At 43.4% G+C, this 22,496-nt stretch overlaps 1 protein-coding gene across 1 annotated transcript in view; it reads right to left on the bottom strand.

Moving 5' to 3' along the window:
• The window catches only part of myo3b (myosin IIIB), a 59,985-nt gene that overhangs the window by 9,016 nt on the left and 28,473 nt on the right, over positions 1-22,496 (bottom strand). Inside the window, exons 23-32 of the mRNA XM_030111794.1 lie at positions 18,433-18,512; positions 17,700-17,720; positions 16,456-16,533; positions 15,165-15,370; positions 13,008-13,119; positions 12,699-12,861; positions 12,168-12,248; positions 10,620-10,716; positions 9,226-9,277; positions 8,182-8,305 (exon numbers count right to left, since the gene is read on the bottom strand). Coding sequence (XP_029967654.1) covers positions 8,182-8,305; positions 9,226-9,277; positions 10,620-10,716; positions 12,168-12,248; positions 12,699-12,861; positions 13,008-13,119; positions 15,165-15,370; positions 16,456-16,533; positions 17,700-17,720; positions 18,433-18,512 — 1,014 coding nt within the window. The remainder of the gene's footprint in view (positions 1-8,181; positions 8,306-9,225; positions 9,278-10,619; positions 10,717-12,167; positions 12,249-12,698; positions 12,862-13,007; positions 13,120-15,164; positions 15,371-16,455; positions 16,534-17,699; positions 17,721-18,432; positions 18,513-22,496) is intronic.

The raw sequence follows: 22,496 nt of genomic DNA, 5'->3' as shown, positions 1-22,496 counted from the left end.
GCCCAGGTTGGATCCTGTATTTACCCATAATTAGACCTTGATAAAACAGATGGATGGATCAGATACTACATTTCTCTGTTAGCAGAGAGAATCAGCTCAGGCGGGCAGGAAGCCTCTGATGTCTTGTTGAATGACTGAAGTGTGGTTTGACTCCCCTCATTTCCATGTTCAGTGTTCTGGTTCCTGTGCAGGCAGCACCCACTCCGTGTCAGAGTGACTCTGCAGGAAGCTCCACAGATAGCAAGCATGCGTTTAACCCCCGACTGCTCAGACTGTGTCAGGACATACACACGCATGCACACACAAATTATATCAAAGATATCTTTAAAAAAGAAATCCTGGATGCAATCCAGTCCAATCAATGGTCTGCACTGGATTCATTCATCGTCCCTCTGCACAGCCTTTGTTTTCAATGATTCCTGAACTTGATGGAAAACCAAAAAACTCCTATGTTGATTATTTTTGCTGCCAGACAGTTAAGTTAACCAACCTCTGTGTTGAATGTGGGCTTATATTTGACATTCAGACATGAAAGCGACATCCGTCTCTTCAAAAAGGAATCAAAAAAGTGTGCTTACCTAAATGTCAAAGCATTCCTTTAAAAAAAAAAACCCTTCTACTTTATCATTTTCTGTATTTTGCTTCTGAGACTATTTGATGCAAACTCAATACAGTGGAGCTGAATTGATTTGCAATGGTTCCAGTGAATTGCCACTTTAAAACAAAATCCAGGGTAGTTGTTGATATTGACAATAATCTGTGTTTTGATGAACACCTCCTACTGCACATTTCAAGATACTGTCGAAAATATCTGCACAATTCCTCATGTTTTCGTCTGAAATGACCAGTCGTACAGTGAATACAGTCTTTCAACAAAGTTAGGAGAGTTTTGCATTTTCATTCTCCCACTTGATGGAATTCTCTTCTCTCCTGCCTCCACTCCTCCTCCAGCAGGTGACTGAATCGTCGGCAGCATAAGGTTCTTCTCCCTGATTGTTCAAAACAGTGCGCGCCGACGGATGAATAATTCATCGCGCCACAGAAGGTGAAATCTTATTGCCAACTTTGCAAAGATAATGACTGATGCGATAACAAGGTTATTCAAACATGAGAAAGCCACTCATCACGAAAAACACGCCGCATTTTCCTGCCGTTCTCCGACATCCGTGCATCCGAAAGGCGTTTTAAAGCCGTGACGTCTACACAAGGAAGCATCTATATTTAATGTCCTATAATGTTTCATCTTCTTTGCCACCGTTTCCAGTGAGACAGGATATTTCTTCATCATCTCCTGCTACCTCTGCCTCTCCACCTTGACTAAAGCTGCATTTGCTTTTTCCATCTTAACACTACTTTGTACTCACTTTGAACAGACCTCATCACATCTCAATCCTATACATCAAAGAGCAGGGTCCCCCTCCACCCCTTCAATCTTTCCTCGGCTTTTTCTTGATGTTATTCAAACCAGCACAGGTTTACCAAAGTCACACTTCGTAAATGCCCAGAAAGTTCCTGTCAGTTCAGAGATATTAGCGAACTTTTACCGTGAATCTTATCTGTCCATGCCTCAGAGGTGCCGTGCGCGTGTGTGTGTGTGTGTGTGTGTGTGTGTGTGTGTGTGTGCACAAATCCTGGTTCCCTCTGAGAATTTTTTTAGAGAAATCTCATGTATTTAGGAAAATATTTGTGGGAAAAAAAACAGCCGCGTTCATGTCTTCAGAAAAGAATAACAGATATGAGTATAGGTTAAACGTACTAAACACACTCTGGTTTTAAGCAGACTCATTAATCGCTCAGTGTATTAGAGTTTACATAAATAAGTTATGGGACGCAGTCAGTCACCAAAAGAGAAAACAAATCATCACAAATACAATGTTTGCACCTTACATCTCAGTGAAACATTGTCTGAATGTAGGACATTGTTCGGCTAATGATGCAGAAACGGTTTTGATAAGCAAATGCTTAATTCCCTGGAAAATGCATCAAAGCGCTCAATCACAAATAATGAATCACAATGTCCTTGAACAGAGTTTTAGAAATAAACAATATTGCTCAAAAGACTTGAGCAGTCTGTGTCTCCGACACACAGGAGCTATTTTAAAACGGCTGCAACATTTGAAAAAGGGCACAGCTGAAATTTACTCGCTTGATATTTTCTCGCTTCAAGAGTTGAACGTTTTATAGATTTTATACTGAAACTTAATGGTTTGTCATTTCTAAATCAGAAAGCATCTGTAATCTTGATTTTTAGCCGCGTTTTTTGCTGCATATGTTCAAATTGTAGCCTGGAAAAGTAAAACCCAGTGGCGTCCATATTGACGCCTGTCAGCAGCGTGTTGACTCAGCTGCGCTTCATTAGCATTAAAACTGTGAGTCAAGCTGCCAAATTAACCTGCGCTCAGTTAGTTCGCGCTTGGACACGACAGGGTTTTATAAAGTCATCTGTCCAAATCTGGAGAGGACGTTAATTAGTTGGTTGATTGATTTAAACAAAAGCCAAACTACAATTATTAGACGGATGATCATCAAATTTAGTTTAGATGCTTTTCTTTTGAGGATAATATAATTTTATTCATGAATGAATTCAGCCAGCATCACTGTCATGTATTAACTTCAGTGTAAAATTTGAAATTCAATATTTTTTCAAGCTAAATTTAAAAAAAAATCTCAGTAGATACATCTGAAATTCTATATATAAAACCCCTCATTTGATGTGAAAGATAATGATTCTATATTAAATCACAGTTTCAGCATTATACAACATACAATGAGATGTTTGCCTGAAATCCCTCAGCGGCTGGATCCAGCGCTGCAGATCCCGGTAAGAGGTTCAAGCCTCACAATTTATCCACTCTGACCTGCAGCGTTTAGAGCGAGCAGCAGATCAGAGGATGGGTCAGGCCTCCCATCTCTGTGCCTCTATTTGGGAAATCACTGTCATTTGATCCGGGCCAGCCCCAGAGGAATGCTGCTCCCGCAGATATATTACAGGCAGCCAGCGGAGAGGGGCTGCTGGCATGTGCGAGCGCGGCTCGGACGTGGACGGGCAGAGCCGCTCAGGGGTCAGACAGTGGCTCACACCAGGGGTTTGCTAAATGATCGTGGGTAATGTCTGCTGTTTGGGGTGGGGAGGCGTAATAGTCAGCGGGGAATACAGAGGCAGCGCGTTTCATACAATATTGATTGCTCCCTTATCAAAAGAAAGCCAAGTGGAGTTTGCTCCTCTTGCTGAGAGATTTTTTATTTTGTACATGTTTGCTTCTTGAGATAAAAGAGCAGCAATTCTTTCTTTCTTTTCGGTTTTTTTTTTTTTTAGGTGGATACTTCTTTCATTTTCAAAGTATAGCAGATGAGTCGTCTCACATCTATAAATACCACTTTGAAAGACCTTGAAAATCAGAATGCTTCTTCAGAAACAACATAAAAGAGCTGCTAAAAGGGATTTTTAGTGGAATAAATTAGAGATGTATCGATCCACTTCAGAAGATCACGTGCTGCGATCACCTGACTTTTCCCAGGCCATGGAGAACCACTTGGGCTTTGTTTATTCAGATGGAGGGAGCAGAGGCACCAAACGGCACCAAAAGGCACCGTGGATTATAAGGAAAAATCATCAGGGGCCTTTGATGTCCAAATGAGGCATGTGCAGCCCAGGCCCCTCTCTTCTACCTCTTAACACACACACACACACACACACACACACACACACACACACACACACACACGCACACACACTCAAAACAAAACATGTAAGCACATGTGTGCATAAATAAGGGCATTATTCCTCTGTGGCAAACGCAGACCGTAAACAGACCTCTTGTGTTGAAGAGGCTTTCATGAATTCTCCACACAGCATTAGACCGTTTGAGACACTGTTCTTGGATATCTCGCTCATGTGCTTTAAATTAGGAGACAACCTGATCAGGTCCGGTCAGATAATGCTGAAAAAAGGGGGCTGTTCCTGCATCTGTTTTCACTAATGCAAGAAAAGGATGTTGTTACTTAAAAGCAATTTTTCACACTGAAATCAATCATCTCCCCTGACAGCGATCCTGGAGCTTTGACTCCTGAGGAAACGCTAACGTGAAGGAGAAGTCTCTGAACTTGGTGGAAGTCAGTCATTTGTCACAGATTCAATACATCAGATTTATTAACAAGCTGAATATGCAAATGAGAAGCATTCTGCCCTTTTCTGCTTCAGTCAGCGATAAAAGACACTATCTTATAACACTTTTCATCAAGAATAATTATTAATAATGATTTGTGTTGGGAAAAAACTTTGTTAAAGTACATCGAGTGACTCAATCGCTCTGTGCAGAATTATGGAGAACTCTGAGTATCATTTTCCACCTTGATTTTATGTCTGAGGAGATTATTCTGTTGGAATTGTGATGATGAGTAGTTTGGAAGTACATCCTGTTAACTACTCCCACTGACATTAAGAGGATTACGTAGGTAGCGTCAGACAGAGGCAACTCCTTCCGTTAAGTTGAGTCTTTCCTATCCCCTCCAAATCTCTGCTGCCGCTACGCCGAGCCTGTAATTTGCCTAAAACTGAAGGCATCCGGTTGAGACGCGGCGATACGTGGAGACAGACAGATAAATCAGAAAGGCTGAGAGACAGCGAGAGGGAGGGAGAGTATTTGTCTGGAGAACATGGAGAGGGTGGATCGTTTGTCTAGCAGATGCGTGTTGATACGGTGATGCCGCCGCCTCGCCGGCGATGTGGCGGAGGGCTGTGCAGCAGCACCTGGTGGCTGTGAACCTTGTGGGAGGACATGTGGGAAGACGTTCGGCAGCGGGAGCAGAGGGAAAGTGAGACGCTCTTGTGAAGTGCGCAGTGACCTCGGTGTGAAACTGCACCCGCTTTTCCAATGAGCTCTCCCAGCTGCGGCTATAAAGAGCAGAAAGAGCTGGGAGCTACAAACAAAATCAATTCTTATTGACTGTATGCTGTTGTGTACTGAGGGGACGGAGCAATAACCATTAAAACCAACACTACTTAAAACTGTTTCCCACTTTCTTTTCATTGTTTTATCCTTCCAAACATCCAGGTTAACTATCTTCCAAGGCTCAGAGGTAATTGGGTTGTGTGTTGTGGCTCCACTTTATCACTGTCTCTCTCTTGACATGTATGTTTACCACAACTATAATCTTCAAAAAGCCTGTTAACATAAGTAGCTCAGCTTTCATAAACCATAAAGTCAGCTCTGACTGATCCTCGGCACCATCCTGTTTACCACGCTGAGGAGCATAAGCAGCGCTCTGATCATATCAGCGGCTTGCTAGGAAAAGGCTTTCTTTCTACACACGTCTCTGTGACTCGCTTCCAAACAGGTTGTATTTAATATTCAGGCTCGGGAGACAGGTGACGAGGGTTGACATCGCCTTGAATGCGCAGCTTACATGACTGTGGTGTGTATGTGTAATTTCTTCACTGACAAAACATGGAGAAATCAAAGGTTGGTGCAGCAGACAGCAGAAAGCGCCTGCAGTACAAAGTGCTCTAATACTCTCTTCACACCATAAAATACAGCACTGTGGGTATTTGCCTAAAAAGTGGAAAAACAGCCCCTTTGCTTGGAGTGAGATATGAAATAAAGCAGAGCTATCTGTAGCTATTCTGCAGTTTTCTGTGTAAAAACAAGGAGGCAATGCATGTTAATTAAGCATCAGGCTTTGGCAGACCGAACAGAAAAGAGCCAACGTCCATCAAACCCATTGAGTGGTTCCAGGTCACGCCCTGGTGTTTTCAGCCGGGTGTGGAGTGTATGTGACTGTGTCTGGAGGGGTGGAGTAATTCAATTTCCATGGCTAATTTTCTTTTTTTTCCTCCACTGGTGTCCTGAAACACTCCAGGTTGGGATCCAACCGGAGAGAGAGAGAGCAAGAGAGAGAGGGAGAGAGAGAGAGGGGGCAAACCAATGCGATCACCAGGGGCGACAGCAGGATGAGACACAGGAAGGAGCCTGGTCTCCAAACATCTGGCAGGGTAAGGCTTCCATGACTCGCTCAACCTCGGGATGGAAAAAAAAAAAAAGGCCCCTCAGATCTGCGGGGATCAAAGTGTGCCCTGGGTGCCTGAGCCACCGTGGCCTCCCTCAACATATTCAAATGGGGTTTCCTGAAAGACGCTGCAGCTACAAGCAGACCTTCCAACATGAACGACTCAGGAAAAAAGACCGATATGAATACCTGGAAATCTCAGAAAATATATAGAGTCAGTATATTTTAAACAGAACATAGCTCAGCTGTCAGGTCTGATGCAATCTTCACATGCTGACGCTTCGTTTAGTCAGCGTACAGATGTTCAGTTTTTCAATGAAATGATGTCAATGTCAGTGGAGCCAACGGTAAAATAAGAGGTTTGCATCAGATTGGAAGTTCCCAGCGTGGGATTTTTAAAATGCACAAAAGGTCATTAAAACAAATCTTGGGGATAACAGTATTTGTACTATGAAAGCTTCAAGCTTTTGCTTCGAAAAAAGAAAAAAAAAAGTTTTGAGTTTGACCACAAATTCTATTTTCCTGCATTCTGACCTGTTTTAAACTGAGAGAAAATGTCAAAGTTTCCTCATTCTGATTTGGGGTATTGTTCATCATCAATTATGAAATAAAATTAATCAAGGTATCAAGGTTTTGGCTTAAACTATTTTCAAGCCTAAACAGGGGGTTTCATATCGCCTTATGCTTCTAAAACTGATTCGAACTAAATCATTTCAGAAAGAAACAATAAAGCGAAATCTACTTTATATCTAAGAAGAGTGTGAAAATGAAGCTATTGTAATGAAGAATACCACAATCAGCAATAGAGATCCTTCTAACCAGCAGCTGGACTGTGTGGTTCTGCTGCAGCTCAGTGTAGAAGAGGAGGGACCTGCAGCAGGTGGAGAGGGTGGCATCAGAAACAGAACACTGCCACTGTCCTCATAGACATGTTCTCTGACAACTGAAAAACAACTATAAAAGACTGAAATACCCTTAAACAACTCTAAAATATACTGCAAATCATTGCCCATGAATACATGCAAGTGTACATGCACACAAACGCGCACACACACACAATCATGTGGAAATACTCTTCCAGTTTCTGATTCAGTTTGCACTGCCAGCAAGAGCTGCTGAACATTTTCTTGAGATTTTTTTGAACAACAATAACACATCCTTTTCTAATTGACAACAATAAAAGACAAAGAGAAGATCGATTCAACACTAAACAATTCTACACTGAAGTTTGGACTGCAGGAGTAGCACAAACATAAGAAAGTCATTGAGCTGTCATTCGAAACTTTGTGCTGACCAGCTGGAAGCTCCAGTGATTCAGGACAAAAATGCACATTTCAGCAGAACGCTCTCACCCCAGCATCCCTGCAACGTTTCCCTCCACCATCATTCTGACATTATGAATTCATCAAACTCCCTCCCCTCTGCTGCGGTGATGGCTGGGAGCGGGGGTCACCTGTACGCAGCATTACCGAATTAGCCACTATCTAACCCAGACCTGCTGTGGCGTGCTGACACTAATCCCGGGCCCGCTGGAGAGCCCTGTCTGTGTTACATTATCATGTCTAATCCCCGTAATCTCTCAGCCGCACCGCTAAACGCTATTCCACCTCCGTCTCTTACCTCATACCCCTCTAATAACATTAATGAAGGGCCGGGCCCCATTACCGAGGCTACCCTCGTGGTGGGCTGGGTGACGGCCGTAATCGGAGGCCCCCTGCGCAGCCACCCACTCAGCCTTCCAGGCAGCAGGAATTAATGTAATTCATCGCCTGGGGCAAAAAGCAAACCAAACATATGTTCAACAAATCAGGGTTTGTGTATTTTCTTGTCACCGTTACCGCGCAGGTCTATTAAAGTCACTGATGAGATCCTTAGTGAAGGGCCCACCATGCGGGAGGATGAAAGCTTTGAAGTGCTCGTGCCACTTCCAAAGCCCCCCCACTTGCCATGAGACGTTCGTGATGAGCTGACCCAGGTTATTAAAATACCGCAGAAATGATCACCCATAATACCTCCCCTCTTTTCCTGTCAACAAAGAATGGCAGCAGAGGATTGGCTGGGATGAAAGGTTGAAAGGGGTCCCGCATTAAAAATGGCACTTTATCCATTAAAGCGGGATTTCTGCTGTCTCTTTGTGTAATTACCTGCACCCGCCAGCTCTGTGCCTGGGCTTACCTTGTTTACACTGCATGTCTCGCAGTCTCGCTGTCTCCCTGCGAGGCTTCGTCACACTGTCTTCTGCTCTGCCTTTGTCTCTCTTGATGTCTTTCACTTGTCTGTCTCGGCTGTCAGGGCCAACCTTGAAAGAGGAGGCGTAAACACACCCAGAAGAGCAATGTCAATGAAAGCAGCGGATGAATAGATACAAGTTAAAGCAAGCCCTGTAATGTGTTTTTTTTTTTTCAATTTAGTCATGTCAATGTTGTATTCATTTATTTACGATTTACAATTTGGCTCTCATATAACTCAAACCCATTAATGTGCTTTGCAATGTTAATCAAATGCTAATGCAATTGCATATCCCCCTTTGCTAGCCCTACCTCCTAGCAAACAGCACCACACTGACTTAATTGTGAGGGTAAAAAAAAAACAGCACATACAGACTTCCTCTCATATTTAATTTTATCTTTGAATAAAAGAGCTATAGGAAAGTATTAATCTGCTTAACATTTCTAAGTACATCCTCCAAAGGATTTTGCTTTTTTAATCTTACATATGCTCAGCAGAGTTACTGGCAAAAACTGTACATTTTCCTCATTTCATCCTTTCAACATCAAATGGTGAGCAGCAAAAATTGGATCAGACTTCAAAGACTGTGATGTGCTCCAAGTCACGGAGTGGCTCTTCTATTTCACATATTGAATCCGAGCTGGATATCAAAGTGCTACCAAAGAACCTCAGGTCTTTACTAAAAAAGGGGTCTAACATCTGTAGAAAGAGGAGCGCAAAGACAAATCACCTCGGGGAAGCGCAAGCATTTATTCTCAGCCGTGAATTTCCAGCCTTTTGATTCTCTCGTTCCTGTACCACCCTGTCTTCTCCGCTGAGATGGAGGTTGGAGCAAAAAGTACTCTTTTGTCTCAAGGACTCAAAAAATTCCCAAAGAATAATCTGGGTTAAAGCTGCTTTGTAGAGGAGCAGCATTTTTTTTTTTTTTTTTTAACGTGTACGGTTAATGTAGAGGCATAAGAAGACGCTCATTGTTATTCCGCTACTCACATTTCCTCTATGTTTGTGATCTGTTTGTGCTTCCTTGCTCTTCGCGGCGTACCTGTGAAAGGGGGAAAAAAAATGGCATTTTTAAGTAAGATGAACATGGACACGATCAACGCACAACAACACACGACATGTCTGCTTAAGCACACTGCAACGCAGAGCTGAATATGATTTGTATTTATCTTTTTGTTTCATGCTTTAAAAAAAAAAAAAAGCAACTCTGATTTATGATTATGCAATTTGCAGAGCACAAAACAGTTCTCTGCGTGATCACTCGTGTTGCATTATTGAAAACACAAACACCAAAGAGACAACATCTGCGCACACAATGTGCTGCATGCCAGTTGCCGTCATGCTTTGAGTCTAGAAAAACAAAATCTCTTCCAGTTTGGAAATGGTGATGCAACTGGAGGCTCTGCTGTTTGGATGCAAACACAAAATTCAATGCGTTGCAGGGAGAGGAGGGGGGGGGATATCAAAAGGGAAAAGAACAGCATGTAGGTGAGAACATAGATCTTACAGGAGGAAAATGGGCCAGATCATGTCAAAATAAATATATATGGAGAGATTCCAGCACTGATTAAACAGAATTGTTAAGTGGAGGTTTGAAGTCTTTCTCACCAAGGAATATGATTGTAAACATGGAGAGAAAAATCCCCAATGAGGCTCCGCTCGGTTCGAGTATACAACAAGCACAACATTTTCAGATGTGTAAATCTGGTATTTTGGAGCTGGGAGTCTGGAGAGACGCGCGGTGTTGACCAAAAGTCACCAAACATTTGAATGAGATTTCTCGTTCATGTGAATTGGTTTGAGAAGTGTTGTGAAATGTGGTGCAACTCACACACAAGGATTTTTTTAAAGAGTTATTTGTTGTGAATTACTATTCAAAGCTATTGAAGAAAAGCTGCATTTTCACCGGGTTTTGGTTCTTTGTAGAAGCAGATGGAAGCTGAAACCCGCCGTCAACGCCTGGTGCGCTGCCGTTCAGCCGGTGGCTGCTCTCCTGCTCTCCACACACTCTCTTAATGACCGGCCTGCCCACATGCTGAATAAACACAGAGTCCTCCGTTCGTACATCTGGAGACCAGTGCAGCACCCAGCCCCATTTGTGGTCGGACAAGTGTGCAATCTTGGTGGAAAGTTATTTATTACGTTTATAAAACGGAAAGAGGCAGTGAGCAGGGAGGAGCTTTCTCCTCTGGATGAAATAACGGTACATTATGGGGCGAGATAAGTCTGTCCAACAGGGCTGGAAATTCATGTCAGGGTGGCGAGACTTCTCGAGTGGTGGGTTTTGATTCCTGTACGAAGAATTGACTAAAAAACTGAATCTGCGGGGATAAAATGACTTCAAAGGAACGAGCTCCTGAAGGACAAAGGGTGGCGAAGCTCACCCCGTGTGCTGCTCCTTGGTGGTCTTTCCTCCAGCCTCAGGGTGACATCTGTGCCTCTGGGGTCCGTAGTCCCGACGTACCCTATGGCCTCTGTAAACTGCACATGACAAGACCTCACAACCTCAGGAAAAAAAAAGGTTTTTCCGCTTACTTTTATTAGTTTAAACATTAAAAACATGAAATTAAACTACCACCGTCTATCAAAACCAGTTTAGGATTAAAAATGACTGCAGTCAGTCGCAGTCCTTGAAGGTGTTGGGTAGCAGGAGGGGAATTGTAGTGATTATTGAGACATACTGGGCTCAGATTTATGGTAAACGGAGCCCGCTGACTTACTCGGCCAGCCGGCTTTGTATTTTTCTGGTAAAATTATATGCGCAGGAAAATAAAGCTCAAGTACATTGTTGAGCAATGGTTCTATTTTGCATGGTCTAATCTGATCGATGGTGAGCACGTCCCCCAGGCCCCGCTGAGATCTGAGAAGCCACCAGGCTCATACATTTGAAAGGCATCTGTTTATTTTCAGAATGCAAATGCGGCCCACCTCAAAGGCTATAAGCTGCAGAGAACACACAATGTGAATGTGCTGGAGTGCTCCGCCGGAGGGCTGAGGCCCCACTTATGTCAGGTTCAGGTCCCCCCCCCCCCCACCTCTCCTCAGCCGTCGCCCCCTCCGCCCGCCCTGAACCCCCGGTGGCCACACACAAACATGCTTCTTTAAAAAAAAAGAAGAAGAAGAAAGACAGCAGCAACAGAGCGGCTTTCCTCACACCAAACCCGTGTTTACCCATTCTGCAGCTTTATTTACAAGGGCTTAATGGAGGACATTTACACAAGGTGTGCAGGCGACTGAGATGCTTCATGTGCCAGATGAGGGCAGCCCTTAGGAGAGCCGGGGGAAACAATGCCAGATCTCCTCCCCCTGCCCTCCTCTCTCCTGCCCCTTTTGGCACCCGCCCCTGTCCTCCAGCGAGAGGCTCCGAGGAGGTGGGGGGGGGGGGGGGGGGGGGGGGGGGGGGGGGGGGGGGGGGGGGGCCGGGAAGGTTAATGTGCCCACTTTGATCTTCGTCAAGGCACACTGAGTAAGAATTAATTTACATTTCAGATGAAAAGGTTGACAGTATAAAAAGGCATCTTGTTTCTGGTATGTGAGAGCTGTGTAATAGGCCAGGAATTTGAGAGAGGAAGTCGTGAGGAAACAGAAGGGATAAGCCCCTCTCTTGCCTTTACTGGGAAAGAGATGAAAGGAAAAAAAGGATCTCAGTATGCACTGTTCTTCTGAAACATGGGGACCAAATGCTGCCCAAACTTTCAAAAGCTTCTCTGTATGCATTATTAATTAATTATTACTATTTCGCGGGCCACTCATGGAGATCAAAAAGGTGTTTCACAAAGATGTTCGGTTTCAAGGCCTTTATCCTTCTTCCTTTAGAAAGTGGAAGAAAAAAAAAAGGGGGAACATTTTTTCTTCTCTGGACATGAGAAATTCCAGATGCCTGCACTCGAAAATATGACGAACTGCAGTGGAACATATAAAGATTTCTCTACCTGACTGAATGCGCACGGCCGCCTCTTCCCGCTCCTTTTTTATTTGCTTGAGGTTCTGCCGGGCAGCGTAGCCCCTCCAGGCTGGGGAAGGAGAAAGAGAGGCAGTGTGTGTGTGTGTGTGTGTGTGTGTGTGTGTGTGTGTCTGTGAGAGATTGCTGACCTACCTCTGTGAAACAAAATAGACTCCACATACTACACAAGATCCCACTTCAAAACACGGCTAAACCAGGTGGCGGAGGGATGGATCCCTTTGAACTCTCTGAGGTCTTATTGTCTGCTCTGAAGCATTGCTCTTAACCCTCGCAGGTCAAGCTGTGGTTATCAAACTCATCTCTTTTATGAAGTCTCACAGGGACATAATGAACCAGACGTCATTAACACACCAGTAGTAAGATTCACATCAAATTTGCACCTGTTTCATCCTGATGTGATAAAAGAATAAATCAGGACTCGTCCCTCATTTGCATATTTTTGACTTAAGTTTGAATAATTGATTTTTCCTTATTTACCGTTTGATGAATTCCGGTTTACCTGACTGAATGACGACGGCCCCGCGGCTCCTCTTCTCCTTCACTTTGCGGTAACGTCGGGCCCCCAGCCAGCCTTTGGTGTAGGCTTGCATCACCACAACGCGAGCGATTACCTCCCGCAGCAGCAGGTTCAGCTGCTCCACATGGTAGTACCGCAGAAACACCTGACAGAGCATTTTACTTTCAATAAAACTCCTCCGTCTCCTACAGGCTCGCTTTCTACGAAACACAAGACTTCTGATCAAAGACATGTTGTTTCTTTTTTATAATTCCTACATTATTTAACATATTGGTGTAACACTGATACTACCTTTGTCTTTCCCAGCACCCATTCTTTAAGCTTGGCCCGCTCCAGGATGGCGATGGCGTTCTCTTTGCTGGACTCGGGCATTTCGTGAGCCCGAAATGCGAGATAGTAATATCTGTCAGACACGGCAAAGGAGCAAACGTGAGGATTTGATCTGACGCAGATTAAACTTTTCACCAAGGTTGATAAAATAAGCTTAGTTTGAGGATATTTTCAAAAAAATGACACCATGTTTATAACGAATCGTAAGCATAATGATGTGAAATCTCAGAGTTCCTCATCCATAAAAGACAAAGAGAAAAAAGTGAAATCAAATTCGTGAATCGGTCAACATGTAATCATGATATCAATGAACTGCTTGTAGAGTTAACCTTGCTTAATCTCATCACTAATTTACTAATTTTGTATTAATTTATCACATTAATCTAATCTAAAACAAAATATTAACATGCGATGGACATAATAATCTCATAACAGCTATTTTCAGACAGTTGTGGCGTTGCTCTCCCAGGGAAACACATGGCGAGTTGACGATGTGACTGGTTGTGTAATTAGGGATCAAACTGCTTTTTCATCTTTTTTGGCACATGACTTTGACATGAGGCACTGCGGACTTGACACGTTTGACGGTTAAGACGTAGACTCTAAACGTAGAACACATTACTGGTGGAAGGGACGGCGTCTGAGTGAGACGCGAGTCTTCAACAGAGGCTCATTGTCTGGGTTCCTTTGAACAGATTGTCGTCTCTTATTTCAATGACTGCATGAGATGCCCATCAGCTTCCATATGGCTGTTTTTTTAGTCGCTCTGTATGAATCCCATCTTCCCCCTTCCTCATGCCATAGTTTACAAAATACCAGCATAGGACAGAGTGGCTCGAACTGTTTGCTCAGGGACATCAAGGCTCCAGAACTACTGGTTCATCTCTTGTGTTCTGGCGTTGGTCAAAAAGAAGAACAACAAGAAGAAGAAAAACTTCTTTGAACTCGCCTCCCCGCCTCAGTCTACAGCCTTTCATTCTAATTCCTGTTGATACCTGTTATTTCTTTGATGGTAAATACAAAGCACTGCAACATCAGACGAGCCTTTGATATGAGAGCACAAATTTAAATCAGTTTTCACTAAAGGTGCAGTTTAGCCATTCGGGTCTGTCTCTGCGCCTCCTGCCTGGCTCAGGTGGGATGATATGGATTCAATAGCAAGGTTAAAGTGTTGCAACACTTTTCTGTTCACACAGTCGCCGCTCGGCGCTCAGACAGGCGCCGTGGTGACAACAGGGAAGCGGTCACGTCGGGTCATGTATGATCTCGAAGGAGTCATTTTTTTTTTTTATTCGTGGAGCAGGAGGAGGACATGTGAGGCCAAAGACCATGTGGTTACTCAGAGCTTGATTTCCCTTCAGCAGTAAGACTAACCAACCCCCTCAAAGTTTTTTTTTTCCTCCCACAAGCCAGAAGCTCAAGTTAATTAAATTTTATATCATCTTAAAGTCTCCACATTTGAGGTGGATGAAGTATTTTCAAAGGACCACTGATCAAACATAAGTTTTCTGGTATTTTCCCACAAACAAGTCGGAATATGTGTGTTTTCTTTTCAAAACTGAATGAATATATCGAGGTGTATACCTGTAAATGTGGGGCTGGACCTTTGAGTAGGAGTCTGTGCTGTGTAGTAACAGCAACCAGATCCTGCCCCATATTTTTAAAGACCAAAACAACACCCTTACATAAAGCCCCCCTAATGATGAAACTCCTTTTAATTGTGCTCTAATGTAATACCAATGGGACGAGGAGACTACATTTGAGCTTTTCCAGGTCACCGGATGTAAGAACAAACTCTTTATGAATAGTAAAAGGAAATCTATTAAAATGCATCACCCCTTATAATCACAGTTCCTCCCTGTTTGAGTTTTATCCATATTTTCCAGACTGGGAGTATCCACCCAGTTAAAAGAGCTGTAGGATTTATTCTTGTGCTATCACTAATGACTGCCAATTAGTCAGCCTCTTGCTCTGCTCGACTTGTACCCCTATCTAATTAAAGAACCCGTGTTTTGTGTGATGCGGCGCACGGCCGGCTTGTTCCGCGCTATCTCCGGGGTTGTGTCGGCACTCGGCCCCGTGCGGCTGCCGCAGACCGGAGCCGGTGCCGCGCCCTACCTGTTGACGAAGTCCTCAAACGGGATCCGGTGGGAGTAGCCTTGCCGGCGGATGTTCACCGTCTCCAGGATGCCCGTGTAGCGCAGCTGCACCATCACCCGCTCCTCGCAGAAGCGCAGCGCCTGCCTGTCGTCGTTGGGCTTGATGCAGCGCACGAAGTGCGGCTGGCCCACCACCATCTTAGACAGCAGGTCCATCAGGGAGTACTGCAGAAACACAAAAAAGGAGTAAACAGTGGACGGACAGAAGCTCTCATCTGAATTCACATTGTCAAAGTCCATTGCTCTAAGTTCTGATGCGATGATTTGCACTTCAAAGAGCATCCTACTTTTTCCTGACTGTCTCATAAGAGACTACAAGCTGAATAGTAATTGACAGTTTTAATCAGTCCCAACAGAATATTATAGACACAAACAGCAACCGTGGTAATCTTTAAAGATTTCATAGCATTAATAAAACAAACTCGAACTGCATTCAGTGATGCTTTGTCCACTTAGAGGCACTGGAACAACCTGCAAACATCTCACCCGTGTTTTAAATTCGTTTGCGAATGATCACCATGAAATTCAGTAGTGGGAAAGAAAAGCTTCATTGAGCTTCATTTGACTCTCCACCAAACTGAAGAAAGAGATATCTGGCTCTGCAGCGTTTCAGTGTTTTTTTATGTTAAAAACTGAGTAATAAACATGTGAAGCCTCTTTTCAGGTATTTAGAATGCTGTTAATTTGAATGAATAAACTCAAATACACACAGAAAAATTAACAAAAAAGATCGACAAAAATAAATTATTGGCAGAATCGGTTGTCATGTTTCATACACTGAACAAAAAAAATGTAAATATTGATATCGTAATTTTCAAAATGGTACTGAATTACCAGTGAGACCAGTTAATAATGAAAATGCCATTTCTATTTTTTACCACTTGTATTCCACTGCTTAGGTTTACCTTTGTTTTTTTTCAATGTATCTGTTGAAATCCCTTTCAGTACATCAGATGCTGTAAAAATCAATCAAATCCATACAACAACACGAAGTGCAACATTCTGGAAGACACATTTTGAACCTCTCATCCAGTCCATGAATCCTTCTAAAGGCCTGTGTCTGCACCAAATTCTTATATATTCTACAAAAAAATCATAAAATTGCACTTCCATTGAAACATATTAGCAAAATTCCAACCAAATCAAGGTCATCATAACGAGTCTAGTAGTTTCTGTTCTGAAAACAAGCCGTGAGACAGTTGAGGCAGATTTTGATTGAGTTTCTCTCGGCGGGAAATGACGGCACCTACACGGAAATAGGAGGCCACGGTCTGTCTCCTCATGTTGGTGGTTTCGTCGGGGTGGCGCATCATCTCCATGGTGTCCACCTGAACACAAGCACGCACGGTGAACACACGGCAGCGACAAACAGGTCAGACCCGAGGGCGGCGGATTCAAATGAGGTGCCGTTTATTTGCAACATGGCGTCCTCGGCGCTCTCCGCAGAGATAAAGGTATTATTGCGGCAGGTCTCCCTCCTCTAAATGGGCCAGTTGGGAATACACAGCTGTACTAACTGTGCCGTCTGTATAACTTCGCCTCATAAACACTTAAAGCTAACAATCTAGAGAATAATTCTGCACTGCTGTGGGGCACGGGAAAATTGCAGAGCATTCTGAGTAATGAGAGTAGCCGTCACGAGGCAGACAGAAATCCTGATGACGACAGATTAACGAGGACACAATATAAGCTTTCTAATGGCCTCCGCAGTTCATGGCTCCATCAAAATTAATGATGCAATGGATATTTTATGGTAAGTCTACGTAGCAAAGTGCATATCTTAATACTTTATCACGCCGGTGCAGAGAGAAAGAAAGGTATGTCAAACACTCCGGCGGACACGGCGGGATGAGAAGATCTGACACTTTGCCGGTTGGAACGCCGATCATACAGAAAGCACTAACGATTATCTGGGACTCACTATTTTAACAACCGTCTCACCGCTTTAATCTGGTAACTTTTAAAAGATGTCGCTTTCTGTCAACTTTTCTTCAACATTGATTGAGAAGATCACAGCATACATATTACATAGAGCTGCCATTAACGCTTTCTCTTGTTCCAGAATAAGTAAGTAGGCGTTGAGTCGAACTTCATCACAATCAAGAGTTTTTCTTCACTCTCGTTCCTCCCAAAATGTTTGCCTGGGTATGTGTCTTGTATAGAAATTTATTTCTAAGATGTAAAAAGAAATACATCACAAAGTATTTGTTTACATTAATAACCCAGAATTGCAGCTGTGTGAATAAATAGATAGGAGATGATTTACATTTTCCAAAGCCTGATGGTGATTGATGTTAGAGGAGCGAAGCTGCACATGATTCAAAGTTAGTGAAACATCGTTTAACGTCACAATTTTGGATTAAATCATTGTTCGGCTGATTACAGGGATTTTATTTTTTTCCCGAAAGACTGCTGGAAGTTTGGAGCAGGTCTGCGGTTCAGAGGCGGAACACTGATATTCAGAAAGCTTTGCTATTTTTAGCAGAAATCTTACCTTCAATAGGTATTTGGGAGACTTTGAGTACGGCACAAGTCGGCGAATAACATGGGAATAAAGGAAGAGAGAAGCGGACAGACAAGAAGTAAAGAAATAGAAATGCACCTTCATCAGGGTTTCTACTTTAACAGTTCTTGATATGGTTTTATTTTCACACATATCAAGTAAAGAGTACAAAAAGAATCCAACAAACATTGACACTTAAGGTAAAAGAGACACTAAGTGAAAGAAAGGAGTTGAAAGTGTTTCTGACAACTGATAAGACGGGAATAAACCCCTTTGTATATAAAAGATTAATCAATCTTATATTTCACATTTGAAGCCAATCCCACATGAAGCATTACAGTGGAATCAAAAGTCTCTCGGCCTCCTACTGAAGCACGGCGATGCATTTATTTTAATCGTATTTAAACAACCTAAAACATAAACCTTAAAATTTGCAAAACTTTACTGCCCGTTAACAACGAAACAATAGCTGGTATGTCTGAGGAACCGCTTTAATGCTGTTGACACCAAATAGCAGATGGCGATGCTGCATCACCACAAGCAAGACAGCAAACATAACTGGGTAGTCAATTAATGCTGCTACGCTTCACAGCACAGCTTTTTACTGGGTTTCTTATGGTGCGATGCCTGTGAGCAACAAATAAAAAGCACAACGGTCTTCCGAGCGATGGTGTGTGTAAATGTGTGTGTGTGTGTGTGTGTGCCAGGGGAGCGTGCGCCTCACCTTGGTTCGTCCTGAGCTGAGCTGGGGAGGCAGAGATCTGGAGGCAGCAGTGACCCGAGCCCTGGACGTGGCCAGATTTCCTGTTGAATACAAAACCCAGGCCTTGTAAGATGTAAGAAAAATTGGCTTATCGAAAGTTTAATTGGTTTGAAATTCATATGGAGCATGAACTTTGAGGCGCAGACTTATTGTACACACTTTAGAGGCTGATGGGAAACAAAATGAGCAACTATTTTAGTGGGAAAACCAGCACACAGACAGAATAAAAGACATTCGAGAGGAAGTGGAAAGCTGTGGACCCAGGAGTGTGTGTGCGTGTGTGTGTGTGTGTGTGCGCAGCAGTCCAACAGCCCCACACGCAGCGGAAAGGATATGAATATAGCATATGCAAGACAGTCTGAGCATTTCAAAGTTTCTGCACAAGATGTCCAAATGTTTTCTCTGGCTATATCTTCAGAGGCTAAACTGTGATTAATAGCAGTGAAAGAAGCCTTTGAAGCAGGATTGGTGACATCAAAGTCCTAATCCATGGGTGGCAGGATTTTTATAATGAGTGGGAAGTATCTTAACACATTTCAAAGGGTTTACTCCATGAATAAACAATAGCTGCACAGATGTGCCACACACACCTTTAGAAAAATACGTCGGCAGACACAGGAGGCAGCATTACCCGAGCAGCCGCGCACGGGAAGGAGGAAAACCTTTGTAAGTTTTCTGTGATAAAGCTGAAGTGACAGGCCAACAATTGTTCTAGATTTTCTACCGCGCGCGGACCAACTTCTAAAATGCAAATACGCAGCCGGCTCCTGCAGTATAATTTGGGGACTCACGTCACTTGTTAAGGACGCCGTCTGACAGTGAGCCAGAAACTTAAAGACCGGATCAGCGTGCGCCTCTTCGCCGAGGACTCGGCGCTATCAAATGTGCATTAGAGGCTTCAATCACACCGGAGAGATCAAAATCAATTTATGGCGGATTAATCACCAGCCAGATCACTTCTAAGTTTAGACAAAGAACATCCTATTTGTGCCAAAGGTTTCTGCAGCGAGCCAAGGCAATGTGATGTCTCATGGGACAAAAACACTCGTAGACACACACACACACACACACACACAAATATGTGCACACCCGTACTGCTGTAGTCAAAACAACCCAAAACATATGATGTGAGAGCACTTCAAACGAGTCTTTTAAGCTCGCAGTGATGCTGCTTTTAGTGGCTGACAGTTATCAGCTCATTTTTATTTATTCATCAATTATTCTGATATTAACACGTCTTTCGCAGAGGGCAAACAAACTAATTTCTAGACACTGTCAATTTAAAATATGCACTTTCACATTTGCTGAAAACATGTTTGGAAAAACACCCACCGGTTCAGAAAGGCAGCCTAAAAATAGGGAGGGAGGAAAATGTAAAATACGATAGATGGAAGTGTGAGCAGTTAATTTTCTCTTTATGAACACATGTTTGTAAGAGGGGCCTGGTATTTAGGATACCGGTATAAAGATTTTACAACAGCCCTTTGGCATAATCCACACACACATACGAACAAAAAAAAAAAAAAAAAGAAAGAAAAAAAACACACACACACAAAAAAAAAAACTATGATCTTTGAGAACAGGGGCTGTTAAACTGTGTCGGGTATATTACCAGCACACAGGCAGGGAGGGCCCTGCTCCAATTAGCCCTGAGTAAAGCTGGATGGATTAATTGGAGTGGGTCTTGTGCAAATGAAGTGCGCTCTCTCCTCTCCCCATTAGTGCTGCTGGGCCAGATCATCTGAGCACATTTGTCATGATGAATTAGTGGCTGCGAGTGGAACGGGCTGGTGGAGTGTCACTGCGCTTTCACGCCTCTCACTTCCATGACACCATCAGGAGGAGATGAAGGGGCTGCGCCACGATGAGAGAAGCTGTGACAGTTGTACCTAAGCCTCGCAAATGGACACACGGCTTCCTTCGTGTATTCCTTGGCGAGTCGTATTAATTCATTCTTCTGGCGGGTTTCATATCCCCTCCTGACTAGATGATTAGAGCGCGGGTTAATAGTCAGTATCCTCAAAGATTTATGCCTCCTGAGACATGAAACCAAGGCGATACCTGTGATGTCCGGCCTCGGAAGAAGACCTTCTAATTTAGAGACAGCCGGGAACTTGACTAATGATGTAGATAAGAATTATTCAAACACAGACACGAACAAGGAAAAAGAAAGATTTGTTCTTCTGCAGTGGATTCAGTTAGGAAAGAAAAAAAAAAAGACGATGTATATTTTTAGGCACTGCTACAGACGGCTTCTATGTATATTAGTGCCTCCAACTAATAAAACTAAAATCCAGAAGCTGCTGAAAAACGGTTTATAATTAAAAAAAGGGGAGCAGGTGAGGGAAATATTTCCCATCAGGTCATTCAGTCTTGGGAAACAGGTGGAGGAGCGTCCCACTGATCGTTTCTGCTTCATGCATGTTGCTCTTGGCATGGACTTCCAGGACAAACAGAGAGGGAGGCAGAGCGGTGAGCGGGGAGGGGGGCAGAGGGAGAAGAAGAAGAAGAAGAAGGAGAAGCAGAAAAAAAAAAAAAAAAAAAACCTTCCTTGGCATCTGTGCGTTCACTTTGAAAATTAAGCCCAGCAAGAATCCTGTAGGAAAAAAAAAAAACCTCAAGCTGGCAGTTGTATTGGAGTTCTATTGACAAGAATAGTCAATGTGCTTGGGATTAAAAAGCAATCCCGCGTTCAATATGACACCTCCCTACACGCTTTTATGAGTGCCAGTGTGCGCCTTGTACTTCTGAAGCTGTGGATCGAGCTGTCGACACGGGGGACAATCAAAGTTGTAAGAGAGCAGCAGCCTTCCGGAGCTGAGTGAGCAGAGCCTTGCCTGGATATCTCCGCCGCTCTCCCGCTCCCTTTTTGAAAACATGTGATCTAGAAACTCAACTCAGCAACCAGGCAAATTAGATTAAAGCACCCATAACCCTCTGCCACCTTCCCCACCCTCCGTAACCACCGCCGTTTATGCCTAGAGATGGCTCCGGGGGCTGTTGATTTAAATGCCATCCACTACTGTCAGAGCAGATCAATCATAAAAAGCGTGGTGTAATTGGCTTTTGGTGACACAACACAGTGTTGCATTTATCAAAAGGATGTTGTACCATGTGACTTAGGAGAGCCGGCTCCTTGCTACTGATGTGTGGGGCCGTCAAAAATCCCACTGCTGACTCAAAACATTCTCCAATACCACGACTGGGGGAGAAATTGAACAACGGTATCAGTTGACGAGTGTGTGTGTGTGTGTGTGTGTGTGTGTGGACGTGGAGGGAGAGACTGGGGTATCTGCCCACTGGGATGAAAAAGACTTCTACTTTGGAGAGAACAAAGAGCCAAATGTGTCACATCGCTGGAAGAAGCCTGTCATCTCCGCGCAGGAGGATCTCCTCACATGAACGGAGACGCTGCCGAAAAAACCAGGGAGGACGGCGGCGCCGCAGCCACAGCGCTAACATGGAAAACCGATACGCAGATCGTTTGACAAATTTGATGGCCTTGCACTTATAACCTTAGTCATGCTACAAGAGAATATTTTTACAACTTTGCCACTCTAAAATATTGAGGAATCTCTACAGGCCAGAAACGATCAAGAAATGTGCAGCATCCTCACGTTCGGCACTGTGGAGAAGCTGATTTAGTAGTTTTATGTGATGGTTGAGCTTAAAGGCTCAGAATATGTTTAACACTAAAATAATAGTGTAAGTAAGAAAGTGTAATGGCAACATGAATAAGAACTGAATAAATTTAGTTAAGTATAAAGAACAGTGTCTATAAAAAACAAAGTTGAGCTTTGCAAAAACAAATACTAAAATACTTAACTAAATGTAATGAGCTGTAAAAGATACAGAGACACATTTGCAGCTTAAAGAAAGAGTGTTTGTGATCCATTGGCTTTCCGAACATTTTGAACCAGTGATTACTATAAGTATATAAATACTGTACATGAGTAGGTAGAATATCTGGGGTGAAGTTCAGGATACTAGATAAAACAGATTTCACATCTTCTACCTCATTTTAA

This window comes from Salarias fasciatus, chromosome 16 (assembly GCF_902148845.1).
Source record: "Salarias fasciatus chromosome 16, fSalaFa1.1, whole genome shotgun sequence".
Classification (NCBI taxonomy): Eukaryota; Metazoa; Chordata; class Actinopteri; order Blenniiformes; family Blenniidae; genus Salarias; species Salarias fasciatus.
This window is presented reverse-complemented; position numbering and strand designations above follow the sequence as displayed.